Source organism: Halichoerus grypus, chromosome 3 (genome assembly GCF_964656455.1).
Source record: "Halichoerus grypus chromosome 3, mHalGry1.hap1.1, whole genome shotgun sequence".
Lineage (NCBI taxonomy): Eukaryota > Metazoa > Chordata > Mammalia > Carnivora > Phocidae > Halichoerus > Halichoerus grypus.
Window position 1 is genome coordinate 37,853,608 of NC_135714.1, and position 21,590 is coordinate 37,875,197.

General features: G+C 34.4%; 1 protein-coding gene across 2 annotated transcripts in view; it reads right to left on the reverse strand.

Annotated features, from left to right (window-relative positions):
* Nucleotides 1-11,895: 11,895 nt before the first annotated feature.
* The window catches only part of GABRG1 (gamma-aminobutyric acid type A receptor subunit gamma1), a 70,294-nt gene continuing 60,599 nt past the window's right edge, over nt 11,896-21,590 (reverse strand). Inside the window, exon 9 of one of the 2 annotated variants that reach the window (XM_036072268.2) lies at nt 11,896-12,345. In XM_036072268.2, the coding sequence (XP_035928161.1) occupies nt 12,076-12,345 (270 nt within the window). In that variant the 3' untranslated portion in view covers nt 11,896-12,075. The remainder of the gene's footprint in view (nt 12,346-21,590) is intronic. The other variant, XM_036072269.2, reaches the window with a different exon arrangement.

Sequence of the window (21,590 nt, forward strand, 5' to 3'; positions counted from 1 at the left end):
CTCAGGCTTATTTAGCAACTCAGCAGGGGTATGATCCCTGTTCTTTCTATACATCAATTTTTACACCTCCAGGTCTTGTGTCTAAATTTGAGGGAGGAAGAAGGGAAAAGCCAAAAGCTGACAGATCTAAGGACTGAATGTACCCACCAGCCTTGTATAATTCTTAACAAGAAAAAGAAAAGTTTGCTGGAAGGAAGACTCAGGTACTTTCTTACATCTAATTAATGGGGATTGGATCACGTGGTCACCTTTAGATTATAAAAAAAAGTACAAGGAGACAAATACTTATTTGCTTCTTTTGCCTCTATAGAAGAGCAAGGCTGGGGGAAAAAAAGGAGCTGTGAATAATCTTTTTTGGCACTCACTTCACGTTATCTACTGCACATCCTATGGAGTCATTGCATTTATTGTCATCCTTGTTTTACAGTTGAGATGAGGGTGGTTGGCGGGGTGAAGTAGTTTCCCCAGTGTCATATAGTCAGTAACTAATGGAGCTGGGCTACAAACTGGGCATCTAACATTTTCAACTGCTGTACAATGCATCTTCCTATTACCACCTGGATCAGAAAGTCATTATTTCAAGAAATCTCTTTTTCATAACTCTTTCCCCTCACATAATCATCAGAGCAGATATTAATAATTTTGGATCATCTGAAAGATGCCAAAAGTTTCTTAAAAGTTATCTTTACTAAATCAATTAAAACAAAACAGTAAGGCTTACAAGTTTAAGAAATTTGTCTATGGTCATACAAAAATAAGGGAGGGCTAGGATTTGGTTCTAATTCCACATAATTTCAAAGCCGTTTTGTTTTTGTTTTTGTTTTTTACTACACAACAAGGGTTATAATTTTCCTAAATATAATGACTGTTCCAGATGCCACCCACTTATATCCACTCTGCAAAGAAGATTTTAGAGGTAATTTATCTATCATTTATCTATCTATCTATCTACCCATCATCTATCAATCTATCATCTACCTATCTACTAACAGATACATATTTAATTATGGTTAAAAACTCAGAATATAAAGTTTATCAGTTTAACCATTTTTAAGTGTACAGTTCAGATGTGTTAATTATATTTACATTATTTTGCAACAGATCTTTAAAACTTTTTCAGCTTGCAAAACTGAAACTCTATGCCTATTGAACAACTCCCCATTTCCAACATCCCATGGCAACTACAATTCAATTTTTTGTTTCTGTGACTTTGACCACCTCAGATACCTCATATTAATGGAATCTACAGTATTTATCTTCTGGTGACTGGCTTATTTCACTTAGCATATTGTCTTCAAGTTTCATCCATGTTGTAGCATGTCACATAATTTATTTCTTTTTAAAAGCTGAATCAGATTCCATTGTATGTATATACTACATTTTCTTCATCCATTCATCTGTCCATGGTCATTGGGTTGCTTCCACCTTTTAGCTATTGTGAATAAAGCTACAATGAACATGGGTGTACAAAGATCCTGCTTTCAATTCTTTTGGATATGGATAGTATTGCTGGATCATTATAGAAGTAATTTTAATTAATAAAATAATTTAAAACATTAAATCTGTAGATTTCATTTGGAGATTGCCCTTTTTATCTACCCCTGCATCCTTGTAGTTTTATGTTAGAACAATTAACCTGTGGCCTTTGACTCTCCAGTTATAGAGGTATACAAATAATCTTGTTTATCCAGATTGTTAGACCCTTAATGAAATCTTCTGCTTTTAATCCCATTCTGGACATGCATGTCCTGCTAATTCTATCCTTCAATGTCAATGAATACAAAAGAAATACATTTAATTAATTTAGGGCTTAGACTGGGTATGTGGAGCTTAGATGCCCAGAGAGGCAGTTTTGTAGTGTGATATAGAGGACAGGCTCCAGGCTGGCATGCCTGGGTTTAATCCCAGTTGTACCACTCATTTTCTCTGTGTCCTTGGGCAAGTATCTCAACCACTCTGTGCCTCAGCTTCCATTTATGTAAATTGGGGATAATAATACTATCTAATTCTTAGGCTATTATAAGGATTAAGCTGGTTAATATGAATAAAGCTCTTAGGACAATATCAAGTGAATATTATGTGCTGGCTATAATTACTTTTCTTATTGTCATATTATTTGTTATTGCCCACTCCTTTTTCATTCTCAGAAACCATTCTGTCCTACAAGTCCTCATAGAAAAACATGGTTCTTAGTCCCATGATAGTTATTCAACATGTCACCTGCAATTTCCTGTATTAATTATTTGTCGAAGGTGGTTAAATTAGAATTGGACTATGGTGTGTTTATGTTGAATCATAAATGTTCAGTTGTGGGGCCAGCCAATACTACCGATATGTTTTAAAGTCACACCCTCATTCATATTGAATTTTTGTAAATAATTCTGGACACATAGTAAAAGCTCAGTGTATACTATTTTATTATGCTTTATAACAATTATCAAACTCAGAAAGTATGTCATATTCATTGTAACCTTAGCAAGAAAGGAAGCACTAGGAAGATTCAAATCTTGTCTTTCTTGGTCCAGCTTCTCTTCCTCCATTCAAACTGGTAAGAAAAAAAAAAAATTTACCATGGAGACCAAAAAAGAAAAGAAAAGAAAATCACTAATATTAACCAGAACTTTGGCAACAAATGTCACTTTAAAAAAAATCTAGCAAAGTAGTCCTTGGCTCTTAGAGCAAATATATACTTAGAAATTTATTGCACCACTGTGTCAAAATTTTACCTCCCAATATCAGAGAAAATGGAGCTGGAGAGACGGAGAAGCTTCCTTGATGCATAAGTCAAGCTTGCCAAGGCGTCTTGGCCCAGTCATGGCTATTGACCCTGCAGTAGGAAGCACAGAACTCAGAATTGCCTGGAGTGCTTCTAACTCTTATTTTCCAGGTAGAGAGAAAATAAATATATGACCTTAAGGTGTATTAATTGTAATCATTTCTGAATCTTCCAGTATTGTCCTCAAACATTATTCTGAGTATGTTCCATTTCCCCTCCAAATTCCTCTAGCCTTCTGCTCTCTGCTCTGTGTCCCAGAAAACTGACTGTAAGGATTAGATTAAAGTCCCCCTTGACCTCTGGCTTTCAGTTGGGTTTGCCAATGATGAGCACTAGCAGAAAATCAAAGGGAAGAAGGGAAGAGATGTCAGTGAGATATTTATTCTACAGGTTCCCTCCAGCAGAGTTGCCATGAGATACCAGTGTCCTTCAGTTAAAGGTCACAGTGCCTGTCAAATGTCCTTTTTTAAAAAAAGATTTTATTTATTTATTTGACAGAGAGATAGAGAGAGAGCACAGATAGGCAGAGCGGCAGGCAGAGGGAGAGGGAGAACTGGCTCTCTGCTGAGCAGGGAGCCCAATATGGGACTCAATCCCAGGACCTTGGGATCATGACCTGAGCCGAAGGCAGACACTTAACGGACTGAGCCACCTAGGCACCTCTCAAACGTCCTTTTGCCTACAGCTCTTTCCTTCTAGCTTCCTGCCTATTCCCTTCCCCTTGGTCCTTTAGCACTCACTACTCCTTCTGTAATTAGTTTCAGGATCCTAGAAGATGCTTGGGGGCTTTTCTAACTCTTATCTGTACTTTCATAAAGTGTTCTTTTATTAAACCCTTCTCAAATTATACAATTCAAATATCCCATCATTCTCTTTCTGGGATCATGACTGAAAAACACATCAAAAACACTGAGGTGAAAATACATTTTCTTACAAAAAGGGAGACAGAGTTAGGGAAGATGGGAGGGATTATGCATGCTGTACAAATCATTCAAATTCTTTTTTAACATGCCTTAAAATCCAGAGTTTACATTGTAAACACAGAATTTATAAGAAAAAGGCGTGAGCTTGATGTGGGATGTTCACTAGGTCTCCCACACTCTCTGGTTTACAGTTATCTTGTTTGCCAAATGGAGTGCTTACTTACTATTGGTCCCTCATTTCCCATAGACTTTGCTAATGGTCAGCTGAGATCATTAATATAAAGATACTTGTGTAGTAAAACAGTATGCTAATATTAATTATTTATAATAATGCAAAATGAGGTTTTCAAAATTTTTATTATGAGTGTAATCTTTTAAAAAGACAAGTCAGAATGAAGAATTGAAATATTAGCACAATTATTTGAAGGTTAGAAGCTAAAAATAATTAAGAATCTAAATCTTAGTTTGAATATAAGAAAATTTTAGTAATATACTTGAATCAATATTCAGAAATTTGATTTATGCTAAATGTTGAGTATGTCATTACTAAGTTACTTCTTATATAGAATTATCCGAAAGAAGCATTCCTATTTTATTCACAGTGTACAATTTTTAACAAACTACTTTTGGTGACTATTTGAAATGTAAATTTTAATAATTGAAGTGCACATCCTGAAATGCAGAAGGAAAGTACATGAGTAATATGCACAGTAAATTAAATATTTATTCCAGTGAAATTATTCAGAAAGGGCTGCTTAGATTTTAATACCGTGAAAATGTTAAAAGCAAGATTTTATTTTGACATAAACAATTTTAATGAGAAAACATACTTCATGTTTTCTCAAGGGGGAAAATATTAAAATTACTTTAATATTTGCATTTATCACTTTTCTTTTACTTAAAGCATCTTGTGTCAATTTTGGTGGCAATAGCAATCTTCTCTCTAGATTAATCTACTTTATCTACTTCAAACAACATTGAAATAATTATGAGGAAGCATGTATTTTCATTAATAAAACAGATTTACAATAATTTTTTTTACAAATTCTAAACAAGAAAACATAGCCTCAATTAATGTCTATTTGAGAGGGGCTGAAACTATAAAATACAGTGGAAAGCAATTAAGTGCATTATTTCACATAAAACTCTTTTTAACTAAGATCTTTTTCTTTTAAATTAAAATAAAAAAGGGGGTCTTCGGTGGCTCAGTCAGTTAAGTGTCTGCCTTCGGCTCAGGTCATGATCTTGGGGTCCTGGAATCGAGCCCCACATTGGGCTCCCTGCTCAGCGGGGAGTCTGTTTCTCCCTCTTCCCCTCCCCCAGCCCATGTTCTCTCTCTCTCTCTCTGTCTCTCTCTCTCTCAAATAAATAAATAAAATCTTTTTAAAAAATTAAAATAAAAAATTAAGAAAATGAATTTTTTAAAATGTGGTACCTTTTTAAATGTCACAAGTAAAGTTATTCCAAAATATAAGTTGGCAAACTTTCTCTCTAAAGTGCCAGAGAAAAATATTTAGCCCTTATGGGCCACTTGATTTTTGTTGCACCTACTCAACAGTGCTATTGCAGTGCAAAAGAAACCATAGACAATACATACATGAACGGAGTGGCTGTGTTCAAATCACCAGTGTTGTAGCCATAGTTTGCCAATTCCTTTTCTAGAAAGTCAACAGTCTGTATTATATTTGATTGGATGGCAGGAGAATTTTTCAGAACACTTTTAGTACATATTTAAAACATTTCAGCTAAAATGAAGTCCACATTGGAAATAACAAATAAGCTGGTAAAGATCATGCTCTTACTAAATAATAGAATATTTTTGTGCTTTAAACAGAACTGAGTAGGTTGAATTTTCGGTCTAAATTTCTCTTTTGTGAAGGAAATCTGTTCTAGTGTTAGAATATGAACAATCATTTTGTCATTAGAGTAGTTCCATGTAATTGAAAGATAAGGGTCTCTAAATTTAATTTCAGGTTACAGGCATATGAGCTTGGAGAATGACTCTAATATACTGAGCCTTGGTTTTCCCATCTGTTAAATAGAGCTCTTTGCTCTGAATACTACATTATTAATGTAGAATGCTTAAAGTTCCAGACAATGGCAGGTGCTCAATAAACATTAAATCCTCCTCCATCTTCTTCAGTATTTTATGGAAACAGCATTGGACCTGAAGGAAAACTCATAAATTCTTTTCTTTTTTAAGTACTCTGCCATGGTGGCAGAGAACAGAGAACTGCAAGGGTGAAGCAGAAAATACCCTCTTTGGTGATTTTCTGGCTTTTAATTTTCCGTCACTATTTCCTCAAATAAAATAAGACATTTTCATGACATGGAGTATTTGGAATGGCCTGGGTACTAATCCATGTAATATATATTGCTCTCATTGACTCACCTGGGGAAGAATATCTCACAGTTCGTATTAGGATGAAATCACAGGTTGTTAGAATAATCCAGAAATTCATAGTCTTTGTAGTGAAAATCATGCATAAAGATGAACTATCCTTACCTACCTTTTTATAGTTCATTTTCAGAGCTCTCTATCAAAGAGAAAACCTTACGTTTATGTTTTTCATTGGAAAAACGTAAAACAACATTGATCAGAAACTAATTTAAGCACTAAAGTCATGATTATATACTACAAAACAATAAAGGGACATATCTGTAGGAAAACTATTCAGAAAAACACATTTTAAGAGAACGTAACACTGTTTCTCATTCCAAAGTTACTGACTTTATTTTGCACTTAGAATCATCAAAGTACAGAATACTTTGAAAAGTTGAGATACCTTTGCCACACACTCACAAAATGCTCCCCAAAATGATAAGGCAGAAGCAGACAACAGAAGCCATTACAATCACAAGCCATAAAACTTTATTATATGAAGTGACCGGATACACTTAACGGATGCAAATAGCTGTTATTACAGTGATTTATCGAGATCCAAACTATTTCCATTTAGGTCAGTCATGTCTTTAAAGTCTGTTAATTAGCCCTTTGTGCTTAACTGCCTTACAGTTTTCACAGGCTTATCCTATCCATTCAAAGATTCAAACTATTCATGGTCCAGGTACTTTTCATGGTCCAACAATAAAAATTTATTTATTTATTTTGAGGTAAACATTTCAGAAATTGAGAATACAAATCAACTTCTTGGATTTGTCTCGTCCCACAGCAACCTATTTCCTACTGCCAGTTTTCCTCCCTTCTTTGTCCAAATACATTATTTTTTCTTTCTCAGAAAGAAAGAAGAGAAAATTATTTGAAAAGAAAGCCCTTTTAATGAGAAATAGATTTAAATAATAATCTGGACAGAGCTGCCTTATGATTTGTGCTTCAGGAGATTTTCTTTTTCCTCATCCCTAATGTGGGAAAAACATAGATCAATAGAAAAAAAATAAGCATTCGATTAAAATGTTCAAAGTAACAGCAAACAAGATTGTAATGCCTCCATAACTTCCTTGTAGTGTTTTCGCGTCTATTTACACACATGTCCGTACTGTTCGCTACAGGACCCCTGCTCTCCTCACGCACACCATGTCACTCCGTTAATGCTGCCTGTTAATCACAGTTCCGTCTCCATTTTCCTGTCTCATTCAGGGGCTAGCTTTCCCTCTCCTCCACTGAACTTGTAGCACCGCAGTACTAACCTTCTTCCTCCCTCACCTCCTGTTTTATAGTTGCTTCCTAACTGGCTTTGGCTTTTCTTACTCCAAACATCACACACCAATAAGAGGAAAGTTCTGCAGTATTAACAATGATTCTTTTCTCCTTAAGTATCTTTGTGAACTCTCCATGAATTTAGACTATCACCCAGCCCACTGCGGTTTGTATTTTTGCGTCTTTACCACAGGGCCTAACCTATCTTTGTTTGTCTCATCTTTAATCGTCTCTATATGCATCTTAACTTTCAATTAAAATGGAACTTTTATTTGTGCCCATGCTTCTGTTTCTTTAGTCAAGCTGTTTACTCAACTGGAAGTGTGATCTCTAGTTAACCTCACCTAGTGACATATTGAATTCTCAAGCTCCCATCTGTGGAAACTTTCCCAGAGTTATCTTCCCTCCTTAAATTGCATAACTAATCCTCTCACTATATGTTTCTTGAGCTTTCATCTTTATATATCCCCTATTGTACCTATGCATAGAAAGTGCTGCATAAATATTTTGCATTAGGTTATGTCTCTTCCAAAATGCAAAGACAAAAAAAGGCAGAACTGACCTTATATTTACTAGAGCAATATGGTCAATAGTGTTTGGAAACTCCATTTGGAATATTTAAAAAAAAAACTTTATTTATCCATTTTTAGAGAGAGGAGAATGGGGGGGCAGAGAGAGAGAGAATTCCAAGCAGACTCCACGCTAAGTGTGGAGCGCCACACAGGGCCTGATCCTACGACCCCAAGATCACAACCCGAGCTGAAGCCAAGAGTAGGATGCTTAACCCACTATGCCACCCAGGCGCCCCCATTTGGAGTGTTTTTGACAGTGATTTGGTAATGGTTTCTGTGACTTTACAGTGGCTTGTCAAGGGCTTCATGTAACAGTGAAAAACAATGAAGACCAACAGAAACATGAGACCAAGTATGTCTGTACTTCATATGGCAAGACATTGAGCAGTTAAGTAAATTTGATGATGTAAAGAATAATAGCTTGGTCAGAAATTATTTTCAAAAATGTTTTTGGTGGGACAAATGCTAACTCATTAAATGTCCACTGAGTCACTTCAATTCCAGTGCTAAGTAAGATCAATGAAATAATTGAGAATGTGGTATCTTGCTACAGGAAATTTTCCAAATGAAAATGGCCCTGGCATAGAAGTTTGATAATTTTATATATGTACTTATCCATTTATTAGGTGCTTATTCAATTATTGGTTATTAATTTAAATTTTACTTGAGCAAATGATCCTATCTAAATCTCCTTTTGTGTAATCAAAGTACAAGATGCATTTTGTTACAACATATTCACTTGGGGGGTGCCTTAAGCATCTGCCTTCAGCTCAGGGCCTAACCTGAAGTCCCAGGATTAAGCCCTGTTTCGGGGACCCTGCTCAGTGGCTAGTCTGCTTCTCCCTCTCCCTCTGCCCCTCCCCCTGCTTGTGCGCATGCTCTCTCTTGCTTGCTCTCTCTCTCAAATAAATACATAGAATCTTTTAAAAACACAACATACTGACTTGGAATACAATTTCCCATTTTACAATTATGGGCCCCTTGATTTGAGAGTACTATCAATCATCCTTTTTGGTGCTAGATCATTGACAAGCATGCAGCCCTCCACTTTGGCCTTGCTATTAAGCAAAATTGCAGCATATTCTATGACAGTATATTAATGTCAGATATGGGAACACTAAAGGAAAAAACAACCTGGTGATTTCATAGCTACACACATTTACTGTGTTTTAACCTATAGTTGATCAGTTTTAATAGGTCCCTAATGAAATCTATGTCTTTAACTTAAAAAACATCCAATAAATTGTCCAATTTCTATTTACATTAAAACTTTATACTTAGTTGGATTTACTGAGGAATTTTGCCCTCTCCCTACCAGATTCTCAGGGAGGCTGTCTTTTTTTCTTTTCTTTTCTCTTGCTTTCCTTCTTTCTTTCTGTCTTTTTTTCCCCTCAGAAACTACTTGGCATTTTAGGAATTAATTTCAAGTGAGCCTAAGTTTTTCTGTGTAATTAAGAATAAATAAAATATTATGAAATTGTAAATTCAAGAGAATAAAATTGTGCCAGTCACAGTTTCCCTTCTCAGAACTTGTAGATCCTGGTCATATATTTAAAGGATGGGTCTATATGAATTAAAGTTTTCCCAAATGATTCTGCTCCATTTATCCTTCCTATCCTCTACATCCACTTCTTTGGTCTATATTAGTGTTACAACCATTTAAAGCAGCTAGGAAGCACAAATTCCAGTGAGCCCAATAAATTCAGATATAACTCTGAAAGGAGGATTTTTTTAGAAACCTGTTTCTCAAGATGATAAAACTTCTTGAAAGAAGAGAGGGACAGGAATTAGACTGCATTCCCTTTAAAAATAAATTCGATTTATTGCAACTTTTATTCTCATTATTATAAATACTAAGATTTACACATCTCTCTTTCTGATCTACATATTTAAATAAAGCTGCTCAAAATTCCACTTGCTTTGAAAACAAAGTGTTTGTTTTAATGATCTAAACAATGAATGTGTATAGTAAAGCATCTTTCATATTTTTATTAATTTTATTTCCACTTGTTAATATTGCTAACATTTAAAACCAAGTTAATGGAACACCAATGAGAAAATCAAAGCTATTTATATTAAGCATTTTAAAGTATTTTAAAATACAGTCATGCTCAGATAGAGTTGAATAATCCCAGAATTAAAATTGCCTTCATGAAAATGAACAGGTTATAGCTGAGAACATGGAAATAGCCATAATACATTTTAGTGAAGTGTTTTATCCTTCATGGATACTTTATTTTCCATTTATCCATAAATGAATGTTCACATTAAAAATATCCATCAATACTCAGCTATAAAAATGGATGCGTGAATAATTTGTAAGTGAATATATACATGGCCAAAGTTTAATTTGGCTCTCCATTCGAAAAAAGTAGTGTCGGTGGATATTGGGCATTATCACTCAATTCATGCTTACATTGTTTCAGAGGTTTATAATCAAAGGAAAAAACTCTGATTTAGCTGAGGAATGCACAATGAAATGTATTTAGATTAAAAAACAACTATATATTCTATAAAGATAAGCACAACCATGCCAGAGCCTCACTCGTATTCTCTAACCATGTGGGGAGAATTACTGTATTAAAAAAAAAAAAAAACTAGTATCAAATGCACAGGCCCTAGCTCCCTCCACATACCCTAGGATAAGCTTTGATCACAAAACTCCTGATCCTCATGCTTGCTCTTGGCAATGGAAACAATTTTTAAAGCTTATCTCCAAGATCACTTTGGTGATTTCCCAAAAAATTAGGTGGTGGTGATGCATGTGAAGTCCTTATAATCGACAGATATGCCAAACTATCTACAGGAATGTAATGACCAAAGCCTAAATTTAATTCTCCTCTTAATGAGAGAGGCATTTGGGAAACTATCAACCAACAGGCCTTACACTCTAGTGTGGTTTTCTCAGCTCCTATCTCTAAGAATCTAGAGAGCTCCAACACTCGTGTTCCTTAGAGGGGCCTCTAATAGAACTCCACTTTTACCATCATCTTTGAGCCTCCTCTCATTTTTTTAAAAAAGAGAACATCATAACAATTTACAACAAAGATATAAAACTGACAGTGTCCAAACATAGAACCTGGCAAAGACAATATACGACACGCACCTAAAACTATATTTCTAGGATGTTTTTAGTCTGGCAATTATTAATAGTACATATTTAAGACCATATCTTCAATATGAACCATTACTCAATTTGCTAGATAATAATTCTTTTCCCACAATGAGTGAATACAAGCACTGTTCATCAATGTTTTTCATCCACTTAGGGAACGTTAACACTTTTGTAGAGCATAAAGAAAAAATCAATTCTTTCTGTATTTAATTTCAGTGTTGGTAGATCTAAACATTTCAGTGTTAACTTCATACTTCATAAATGCTGTGAGGCAGAGAATAAAATGGTTAAATGTAACTTTTTTTCACCTGTATTTAAAAGAAATTACTTTGGCAGTTTCCATCCTAGTTTGTAAATCACCAAAACTAAAGTAACTACAGTTCTATTTAATATTGTGTCAGGAAATGGACTTGATTAAAATACAGATAAAAATTGTCCTTTTAATAAGGTAAAAATTGGTCTTTTCTTCTGATTTAGTTTGTTCTTGGGAGTGAAACATCTGGATATAAATGCCAGGAAATCATGGCTTTATGGTTTTAACTAGCTCTATTCCAAACAGGGCATACAAATAAAAAGTAAGGGGAAAAAATCAAAATAACAATATTTTCCAAGCAAAAAATTACTACATAAACGTTAGGCATGAGATTAGGCTCCCATTACAAACAATGATAGATTATATTTAAATAAAATATTATTAAAGTTATTAAAATATTCCATCTTTAAAATATGAATCACAGAACTTAGAAATTCAAAATCCTAATGGGATACAAGTAAAATAAATAAGATTAAAGTAAAAATATATAATAGTATTTTACTATACTGAATTTTGCAACTAATCTCTTTTACATATGGTGAAGTAATTAACATGAAAGCTGCTACTTTATCTATGAATCCGTAGAATAGTTACAATGCTTTTACATTTTAACCATTGGTTTCTCTGCATTTTAAATTTAAACTTCATATTACTTAAGTGCAATAGATTATATTGGATTCAGTTAAACTTCTTATGATTTTTGCCTGGTAAATAGAACTTATAAGTAAAGATAGCCAACCCAGTAAACCAGATTGAACAGGGCAAAAGCTGTTGGGAAAAATATTCGAGAATAGGAGTCAATTTTAGCAATGCGTATGTGTATCCTTCCTTCCCTCCATGACCCTGTTCTGCAGTCTTCAAAGCAACAGAAGAAGCTGGTACAGTCTTTGCCCTCCAAACACTGATACCCATAATCCTCTTCTCCATGTGGCAGAGAAATGCTATTCATTGGAATCAGAGTGGATCCAGGATGGAGTCCAGGGGACATCTGAGTAAAATAATAAATGAGTTTTTGAGAAAAAATATCATAAAGAAAGATCAATTTGTCTCCTCAAGGCGAACTCTAAAAGACTGATATGCAATAAAAATAATCTTAGTCTACAGAAATCAAAGAGGTGTTCAATCTTAATGTGTTTTTAGATCATAATTTACTTTGTAAGACATAACTTAATATTATTTTCCATTTCAAAGACCATGCAGGAAAAATCCCTCAAATATGCAATATATTTTATAGCTTTAGAAAATCAACCTACCAAAATATTGTTAAACATGAATCTAATTCTAAAACAAAAATAAACTCTATATTTCTCTATTTTAAACTAAAACATTCACAATGCTATAAGTATCTGCTTGCTATTATTATATTATGTAATTTATTTATTTTAGTTACAATGAGAACAAAGAGCAAAGATGACATTTTGATAATGCAGAAAATGTTTGAGGAGCTGTGAATGAATAAAAAAGACATGAGTTGGGTTTATAGCAGTGGATAAGGCATCATATTTTGGAGACAGAATATGCAGGAGTTAAAAACTCAGGTTTGATGGGGCGCCTGGGTGGCTCGGTGGCTCAGCATCTGCCTTCAGCTCAGGTCATGATCCTGGGATCAAGCCCGCATCGGGCTCCCTGCTCGTGGGGAAGCCTGCTTCTCCCTCTCCCGCTCCCCCTACTTGTGTTCCCTCTCTCGCTGTGTCTTTCTCTGTCAAATAACTAAATAAAAGTCTTTAAAAAAAAAAACAAACTCAGGTTTGAGAACAACTGTGCCCAAAATTTGACTCATTCTACCAATATAGCTATCCTCACAGCTGGAATTATATTAGCACCTAATCTTTGTGATGGCTTTGATGAGTAAGTTTCATGGCTTATTTAAATGATGAGTGCCCCATCTTGTCCAATTATAATAGTTATTATTATCAGGATTATTTGAAACACATATCAAATTAACTTTTTATGATGTCAGGTTCTGACTAATACTTTTATAATAAAAAGATTTTTAAAAAAAATATTTAAAAATCAAGCAAGTCTAGAATACCATGAAACACTAAAGCAATCACTTTGGAGTCAGACAGGCTTGGACAGAAATTCCAGCTCTGCCCAGGAGAGTTAATGTCACTCTGAACAGAAAATGTTAGTGCTCTTCTTTCTATCTCTGTGTCCTCTCCTATACAAAAGTCACAATAATACATAGATCCATTTGATAATTAAATGAGATGATGTACATAAAGCACAAAGCAAAACATTTGAAACAGAGCAAGTATTCAGCATAGGTAATATTATTGTTGTCATTGTCATTGCTAGTGGTGATGCTTGAAGAAGAAATACCACCATTTGGTATAAAATACATGCTAAAACAAGCAACAATAACAACAACAATATGGACCTCATAAAAAAATGCTACTGGACAAAATACTTAATGAACTCTTGAATAAAATGGCAATTAAAACATTAATGAAAACTACAGTTTAGTAACTCTCCCTTCAGAATTTCTGCATATTTTAGGGGTTATATTAAAATGTAAATCTTAACAACTTGTTATAATTGGTGGCTTTATTATCTAAACACTAAATATAATGCTGAGATTATAAAAATTATCTTAACCTGATCTTAAATTCTTCCTGATGAAAATGTTTACAACAGTTTTTTCATCCTGCATTTTGAAATAGAGAAATTTCAAAGCCATGCAAATTAAACATTGTATGGAAAAGTTTTTAAAAACACAAAAAAGAATTTTTAAATATTTGGACCTATATTCAAATCCATTTTGTTTCGAATCCAAACTACTAAATATTAAAATTCAGTAGATGTAAAAGTAGCAAATAACCATATTTAGTGATATTTTAAAAGATAAGTGCATCACACAAGTCATAATATTAGAAAAAAAATGTGCAGCCTGAAGATAAGGAGCAATGCCCTAAACACAAATAAATTCATGACTCCACTTGCCTGGATGTATCCTAAAGAGCAGAAGCAGTATATTATTAAATGTTAATGACATATCTTTTGAGCTTGACACTTGGGGATACTTGACTAGACTCCGAAATTTTAGTGGAACAGTAAAATTATGTACAAAACGAGGCAAATTGGTATTCATTTCCTTGTCACTTAATACTTAAATAGCATATGTTCAAATGCTAATCAGAATGAAGTGATTAAAATACAAGTTTGTTAGTTGGCAATTTCAAGGTTATATGGCATAAAATACATTCCATATATCACTCAGCACTGCCATAAATAGGAAGACGATGTGTTTGTTGGAAGATACCAATTGTGCATGAGGGGGATGATTAAACATTAAAGTGTCCAAAAGTGGAGAAAAACTGCAAGTGGTTCATTTTAAAACTGGACTAATCTCTGGTGGTCAAAATCATGGAGAGCTTCTACAGCAGTGACACTTTCAATTGACATCCAGTTTCCTGCTACCCCCTCAAAACACCACAAGCTCATATAGTAAAAGAAGCTACACTTTAATGAATGATGGATGTGAATAGAAATAGACTTTATAGATGCTGAGAAAAATATCCCAAGAGCTGACACAGTAGCAATAAAATAAAATATTTTGACACATAGATTGTGACCTGGAAACCACTAAAAGAGTAATCAGAAGAATATACACATTCCAAACCTTATTTATCTGAAGTGCAGCTGTTTTGTTTTACCCATCTTATAATTTCTCAAGTAAAACTCCTATTGCATACCAAAATAGCAAGTATTGAAAAAACAAAAAATAAATCAGTTTAAGTAATATAAAAAGAAACTACATACTAAGATTTTCTTTTACTTTAAATAATATAATTTTGAGAATATACCATTTTGTTGTTATTTGAAAAAGTCACTAAGAATATAGCTGAATTTAACATTATGAGAAATTAATCCCATTCTCATTATTAAAGATATGTTTGTCTGCTTATATATTAAATACTACATTATTTATATATTAAAGATTTATTTATTATTTGAGGGGGGGTGCTCCGAGCAGAGGGAGACAGAGAAAGAGGGAGAGTCTCAAGCAGACTCCCTCAACAGCGCAGAGCCCAACATGAGGCTCAGTCTCATGACTCAAGATCGTGACCTGAGCAGAAACCGAGTCAGAGACTAAATCAACTAAGCCACCCAGGTGCTCCCCCCTTTATTTTTTAAAGATTTATTTATTTATTATTTGAGAGAGAAAATATATATTACATTATTTATATGTTAGTGATAGAGTTAAGTATACAAAATATATTTCAAGCACCAAGATACACTAATGCCAAAGAAATATTAAGTAGTAAAGAAAATATTTATGTGCAAATTATATTTATGTATGTGCTTGTATATTATAATTATTATTTGTATCATATACTAATATCAATGTTATTAAATATTAGTAATATGAACATCAAACGTTATTAGGTCATGTTACTGATATTATGAAATACTGACTAATATCACGGTTATTAATTTCCCATTTAAAACTTTGCATGTGAGAATGCAAGCCTGAGCACAGGTTTTCTCCACTCCACTTTTATAAAAGCCCATTGAAGTATCAAGCGGGATTTCAAAAACTACAAAATCCACATCAGTGTTAAAAACAGTCATGCAGTGGATCTTGGTGATGCGGAGCAGCCAATCAGCATGTCAGAATTCATACTAAGTTCTTGAAAGACAAGCAACAGGTGAAAATAGACCAACAGATAAGGTAGACCAAAGGAAGCCCCATTTCAGAAGAGGCTCAGAAAATGGAAACCTGGATGTGGGAGCTATTGTTCCCACCCAAGACACTTTAGAAACACTCTAATGCAGGACAAATGGAAACAATAAGCAGGATGGAACACATGGCGGTAGTTAAATGTCCATTTCCAGAATAGCTACAGCTGTTTGAACCACTGTTCATCTGTGCATATAGAAATGTAGAGATGCTGACAGGTTGGTGTCTGCTCATGTGTAGAACTCTGTAACTTCTAAAAATAAATAAACAGATAAATTCATGCCACTCTAGGGAGGACTAGGGCTCATGAAGTTGTTATTGGAATGTTCTAGTGATACCCTCATCATCTTTTAGAGTGTATGTGTGTATGTCTGGAAGCAGTAAGATGTCATGCTCCCCTTCCACACACATGATAATGAAATGTGACAGTTGCACACTCAACAGTTACATACAGGTCAAGCTTGCCGGGCCTACTGGAGAAAAATCACCAAGAACTTTCAAGGTAAACTAACAGTATAAAGGAAAAACATGAAGACAAACTGATTCTGAATTACTGATTCTAGTAATTTAGGAAACATAAAGGAATATTAAACTTTTGAATTAGTTCACTCAGAAATACTTGAAGAGATGTTGTGTCCACTTAAGGAAAACAGGTGGGAGAACAGTTAGAAAATGGGAGCTCTCAGAAATCCAAGAAGTTATTGTAAATTTAGAAAAAAACCTAAAGCATTGTAAAATAAAATCTTGAGGAGGGAAGTTGCCCACAATATATAGACAAAAATACCTCAATAAAAAATATGATAAAAAAAAATCTGGAATACGTGGATAATTAACCAAAGAGGTCTAAAATCTATCTAATAAGAACTTTAGAGGAGAAAAAAGAAGTAAATTGAAATAAAGAATCAAGAAAATTCTCAGAAATGAAAGATAGGATATTAAACAATGAGGAAATGATTAAGGTCAAAAAAAAAAAAAAAACAGAAAGTGTACTGATTCTTGGGGCGCCTGGGTGGCTCAGTTGGTTAAGCGACTGCCTTCGGCTCAGGTCATGATCCCGGAGTCCCTGGATCGAGTCCCGCATCGGGCTTCCTGCTCGGCAGGGAGTCTGCTTCGTCCTCTGACCCTATCCCCTCTCAGGTGTTCTCTCTCTTTCATTCTCTCTCTCTCAAATAAATAAATAAATAAAATCTTTAAAAAAAAAAAAAAAAAAGAAAGTGTACTGATTCTTAAGAAATTTTAACCCCGTGGAGAAAGAGATGAAGATGAACATTTTCAGGTAGGAAAAGAAAAAGCTTTACTGACAAAGAAATAATAATCAGATTCACATTATAATTGTGGATAATAATGAATTAAGAAGTAGCTATTTAGGTGTATTATTTAAAATTTGAAAATTAACCAATAATTATTAAAGGTAAGATAAAATATTGAAGGAAAGAATAAGGAGACAGTGGGAAAGCTATATTTTTCTTTTATACCAAAGAATTATGACTATTTTGAAATCTGGTACCTCAAGAATCAGAAGTATAATGGAAATAATCATCACAGGAAAGTAAGGGCAAAAATGGTTAAAGTGTGGTTAATTCTGAAGACTGGGAGCAAGGGTTCAAGGCAAAGAATTTTATTCTTCACTTATACATTTTGCATTGCTTGATTTGTTCATGTGTTTCAACCATGCATGTATTATTATTTTTTTAATTTAATTTTTTAAATGAGATTTTTTACTTGTGATTAATCTGGTCCACTTCAGCTGTAATAATCTATGGTTTTAGTAGGAAGAGAAATATCAAGGAGTGTTATTTGGAAATCAAGTTTGAAAAAACAAGGAGTTGGTGGCGGTGGTATTTATATACCTCTAGAAGAGCATTATATGACCATTGTCACAAATGATATTAAATGGCTATTCTACCCATTGAAAACATCCCACATCCACTGACTCTTTACAATTATTTAAATAACCCTGTTTTTCACATCTCATCAGTATCAAATGATCCCTTCTGGAAACTTTGCCAAATATCATTACAGGAAATAAGATGTATAATTTGTGAAACTGTGTGGCTTTTCATTATTTTAGCATTCTGAAAGGTAGAAAAATGTTTATGCACATAGATATGCACTAACTGAAAATAAGATCTTTTATTTGCCGAGAAGGGGCTGCAGGTTGGGGATTGTGGGCAAAACAAAAACTTTCCCACACATTATCTTCACTCTAATACCATGGTTCCTGCTTTAGGAATATATTACTTCTTGAACTATTGCAATAGTTTCCAAATTTATCTCCCTGACTCTTCTGCCATTCAAGTGTATATTCTATTCTGCTCCTAATTATCCTTCAGAAACATAGATATGAATATGCCATCTTGTTTTTAAAAACATGCCTGGCTTAATAGTGCTGACAGTACAGAATGTAAAATTTTTACCACAGTACTGGAGACTTTCCACAACTTGGCCATAAACACTTTTCTATCCTCAACCTAGGTTATTTTCTTTCTGAAGATTCCTATTTTCTAGACCAGCACTCTCCAATACAACTTTCTGTGATGATAAAAATGTTCTAGATCTGCACAGTCCAATATGGTAGCCACTAGTCACATGCAGCTATTGAGCACTTGAATTGTGGACTAACGATACTAAGATACTGAATTTTAAATTTTGGTTAATTTCAATTAATTTAAATCAACCTAGCCATAAATGGCTAATGGCTACTGCATTGGACAATACAGCTTGGAACACATAACAGTCTATATTTTATTCTCATACGTAAGACTCAACTTGGCTCATGTGGTTCTTTCTGTCTTAAATGCTCTTCCTAATTTTTTCTCCTGAAATTTGCAACTTATTCTTCAAAGAACTACTTCAATGATTTCTGTAATTTTCTCTGTCAAATCCCCTTTGGAAGAATTGGTTTACAGCTTTTTGAATGAATTATTTACACTTGAAATGAAAGGGAGCCATCCACTGTGGCTCACATTGACATAGCCTCTTCTCAGTGTTATATGCTTAAGTCAATGTTTCACAGACTGCATCATATGGTATCTGGAGGTTTCTTCAGTGCAAAGGATAGAACACATAGCTCAGGCTTTGTGGTACCTATCTCTATTTCAATATGAACATCTCCTTTAAAAATGTTTTTTATCGGAGGACCTGGGTGGCTCTGTTGGTTAAGCATCTGACTCTTGGTTCATGATCTCAGGATCCTGAGACTGAGCCCTGTGTCAGGCTCCATGCTCAGCAGGGAGTCTGCTTCCCTTCTCTGTGTCCTTCTGTCCCTCCCCCCATGCTCTCTCTCTCTCGCTCTCTTTCTATCTCTCAGATAAATGTCTTTTAAAAAAGTAAAAAAAAAAAAAAAAATTTTTTTTTTTAAGATTTTATTTATTTGAGAGAGAGAGAGAGAGCACAAGCAGGGGAGTGGCAGGCAGAGGGAGAAGCAGACTCCCCGCAGAGCAGGTAGCCTGATGCGGGGCTCGATCCCAGGACTCTGGGATCGTGACCTGAGCTGAAGGTAGACGCTTAACCAACTGAACCACCCAGGCACCCCTAAATTTTTTTTTAATTTATATTCATTGTAGAAAATATTTGCTTCTGAAAAAGTACTTGAAATCTGTCATCTAATTGAGCTAATTCCCCTATAGGATCTTTGTTTACTTTTAATTTTTAATTTGTATTGTACTTTATGTATAGTATATTTTTCCATAACTAGATTTAAAGATTAATGAAAGCAAAAAACATATGCTATTGTTTTTTTCTCTCCAAAGTGCCTTGTCCATGGTTGGTGAAATAAATTTCCATCATTGTACATTTTAACCAAATTGAGAGGTTACGAATAAGTCAGTCTGTCCTCAAATGGGTAAAACAGGACCCTGATATAGGTATATATAACATGGTTTTCTGAGATTCCTAATCATCTATGGGAGGAATATTCTAGTTTCAACATGACTACTCTTGTGGCTTACCATAATTACATTTCTATGACCTTTATCTGTTTCATAGAGTCTTAATTCCATGTTCCAACATTCTTAACTTAGATTTTTTAAAAAAATAGATAATTACATAAACACAACTGAATCATATTCTTAATGAGTATAAATAAAAACACAATAATATGTATTAGATGGGATGGAAATGTGGACCAAATTAAAATGTCATTGATATTCACAATAAAAATATAAAGAGGAAAGAAAGATATGGAAAGAAGGATCGAAGGAGGGAACGAAGGAAGGACGGAAGGAAGGTGGGAGTTAAGGGGGGAGACAGAGAGAGTGAGGGAGAGAGGGAGAGAAAAGGCAGAAAGAACGAAGGAAGGAAGGAAGGTGTGAGTTAAGGGGGGAGACAGAGAGAGTGAGGGAGAGAGGGAGAGAAAGGGCCTAATATTTCACATGTAGAGTAAGGTAAAAAGCATTTTTATTAATTTATGTTTTTTAAGAGGATTCATGGAAGCTAAAAATCTAAATTTGGACACATCTAAATATTATCTCTTTTTATTTATTTTTTTTTTTTTTAAGATTTTATTTATTTATTTGAGAGAGAGAGAATGAGAGAGAGCACATGAGAGGGGGGGAGGGTCAGAGGGAGAAACAGACTCCCTGCCGAGCAGGGAGCCCGATGCGGGACTCGATCCAGGGACTCCAGGATCATGACCTGAGCCAAAGGCAGTCGCTTAACCAACTGAGCCACCCAGGTGCCCTAAATATTATCTCTTTTTAAAATAAATTAGAATATTCTGGGTTCTCAGTTAAGCAGTCAGACCTCAAGAAGGTGATTTTGGTTTTGCTTAATAACAGACACGTTGATCTTTCAATGACTCTAGTCAAGGTCTTTGGTTCTGACCTATTACCATAAGTCATCTAGAGAACAAAAGGAGGAAATGCTAGATTTTAAATTACTCAGAATTTTGAACTTAATGGAAGAAAGTGTGGATATGGAAGGAAGAAAAAGAGAGAGAAGGAGGAGAAGAGGAAGAAGAAGGAGGAGGAGGAGGAGGGAAGGGGGAGGGGTTAAGAGAAGAAAGAAGGGGAAGAGGAAGAAGAACAGAAAGAAGAAGAACAACGATTACAAAGAAACATTTGAAAAGGTGTAAAAGCAAGACGCTGCAAGATTTCTGGGTCTAGGTTGTGTGTTTGATTGTCCTGGCTGGCAGAAGTAAAAGTAGACTCCACCAAACCATTAAATAGAGCACTTACGACAATAAGCAGAGCTGTTTATTCTTCATAAAAGTGCATTCTGATTTACTTGATTAGCAAGACCAGATGGCTGAACACTGAACCAAGCAGGGAGTCAGATTTGATTACTGATCCCAGTTTTTTAATCAAAATGTCATTTAGTATTAAAAGAACTCATAAATCACATAACTGAACAGAAAGGAAAGACTACAGAACTTTATTTTGGCTCCAAGGAAAATATTTTTGTACCCAGGTAGTCAGTTATATATATCAACTTAAATTTTGATGTTTGAAATTTAGTGTTTCAAAGCTCTTATTTAATTTTTATTGCATATTTTTTCATCTTTACTATTTGCTTCCTGGGCTTGATGTTAAATTTTAAATACTCAATAT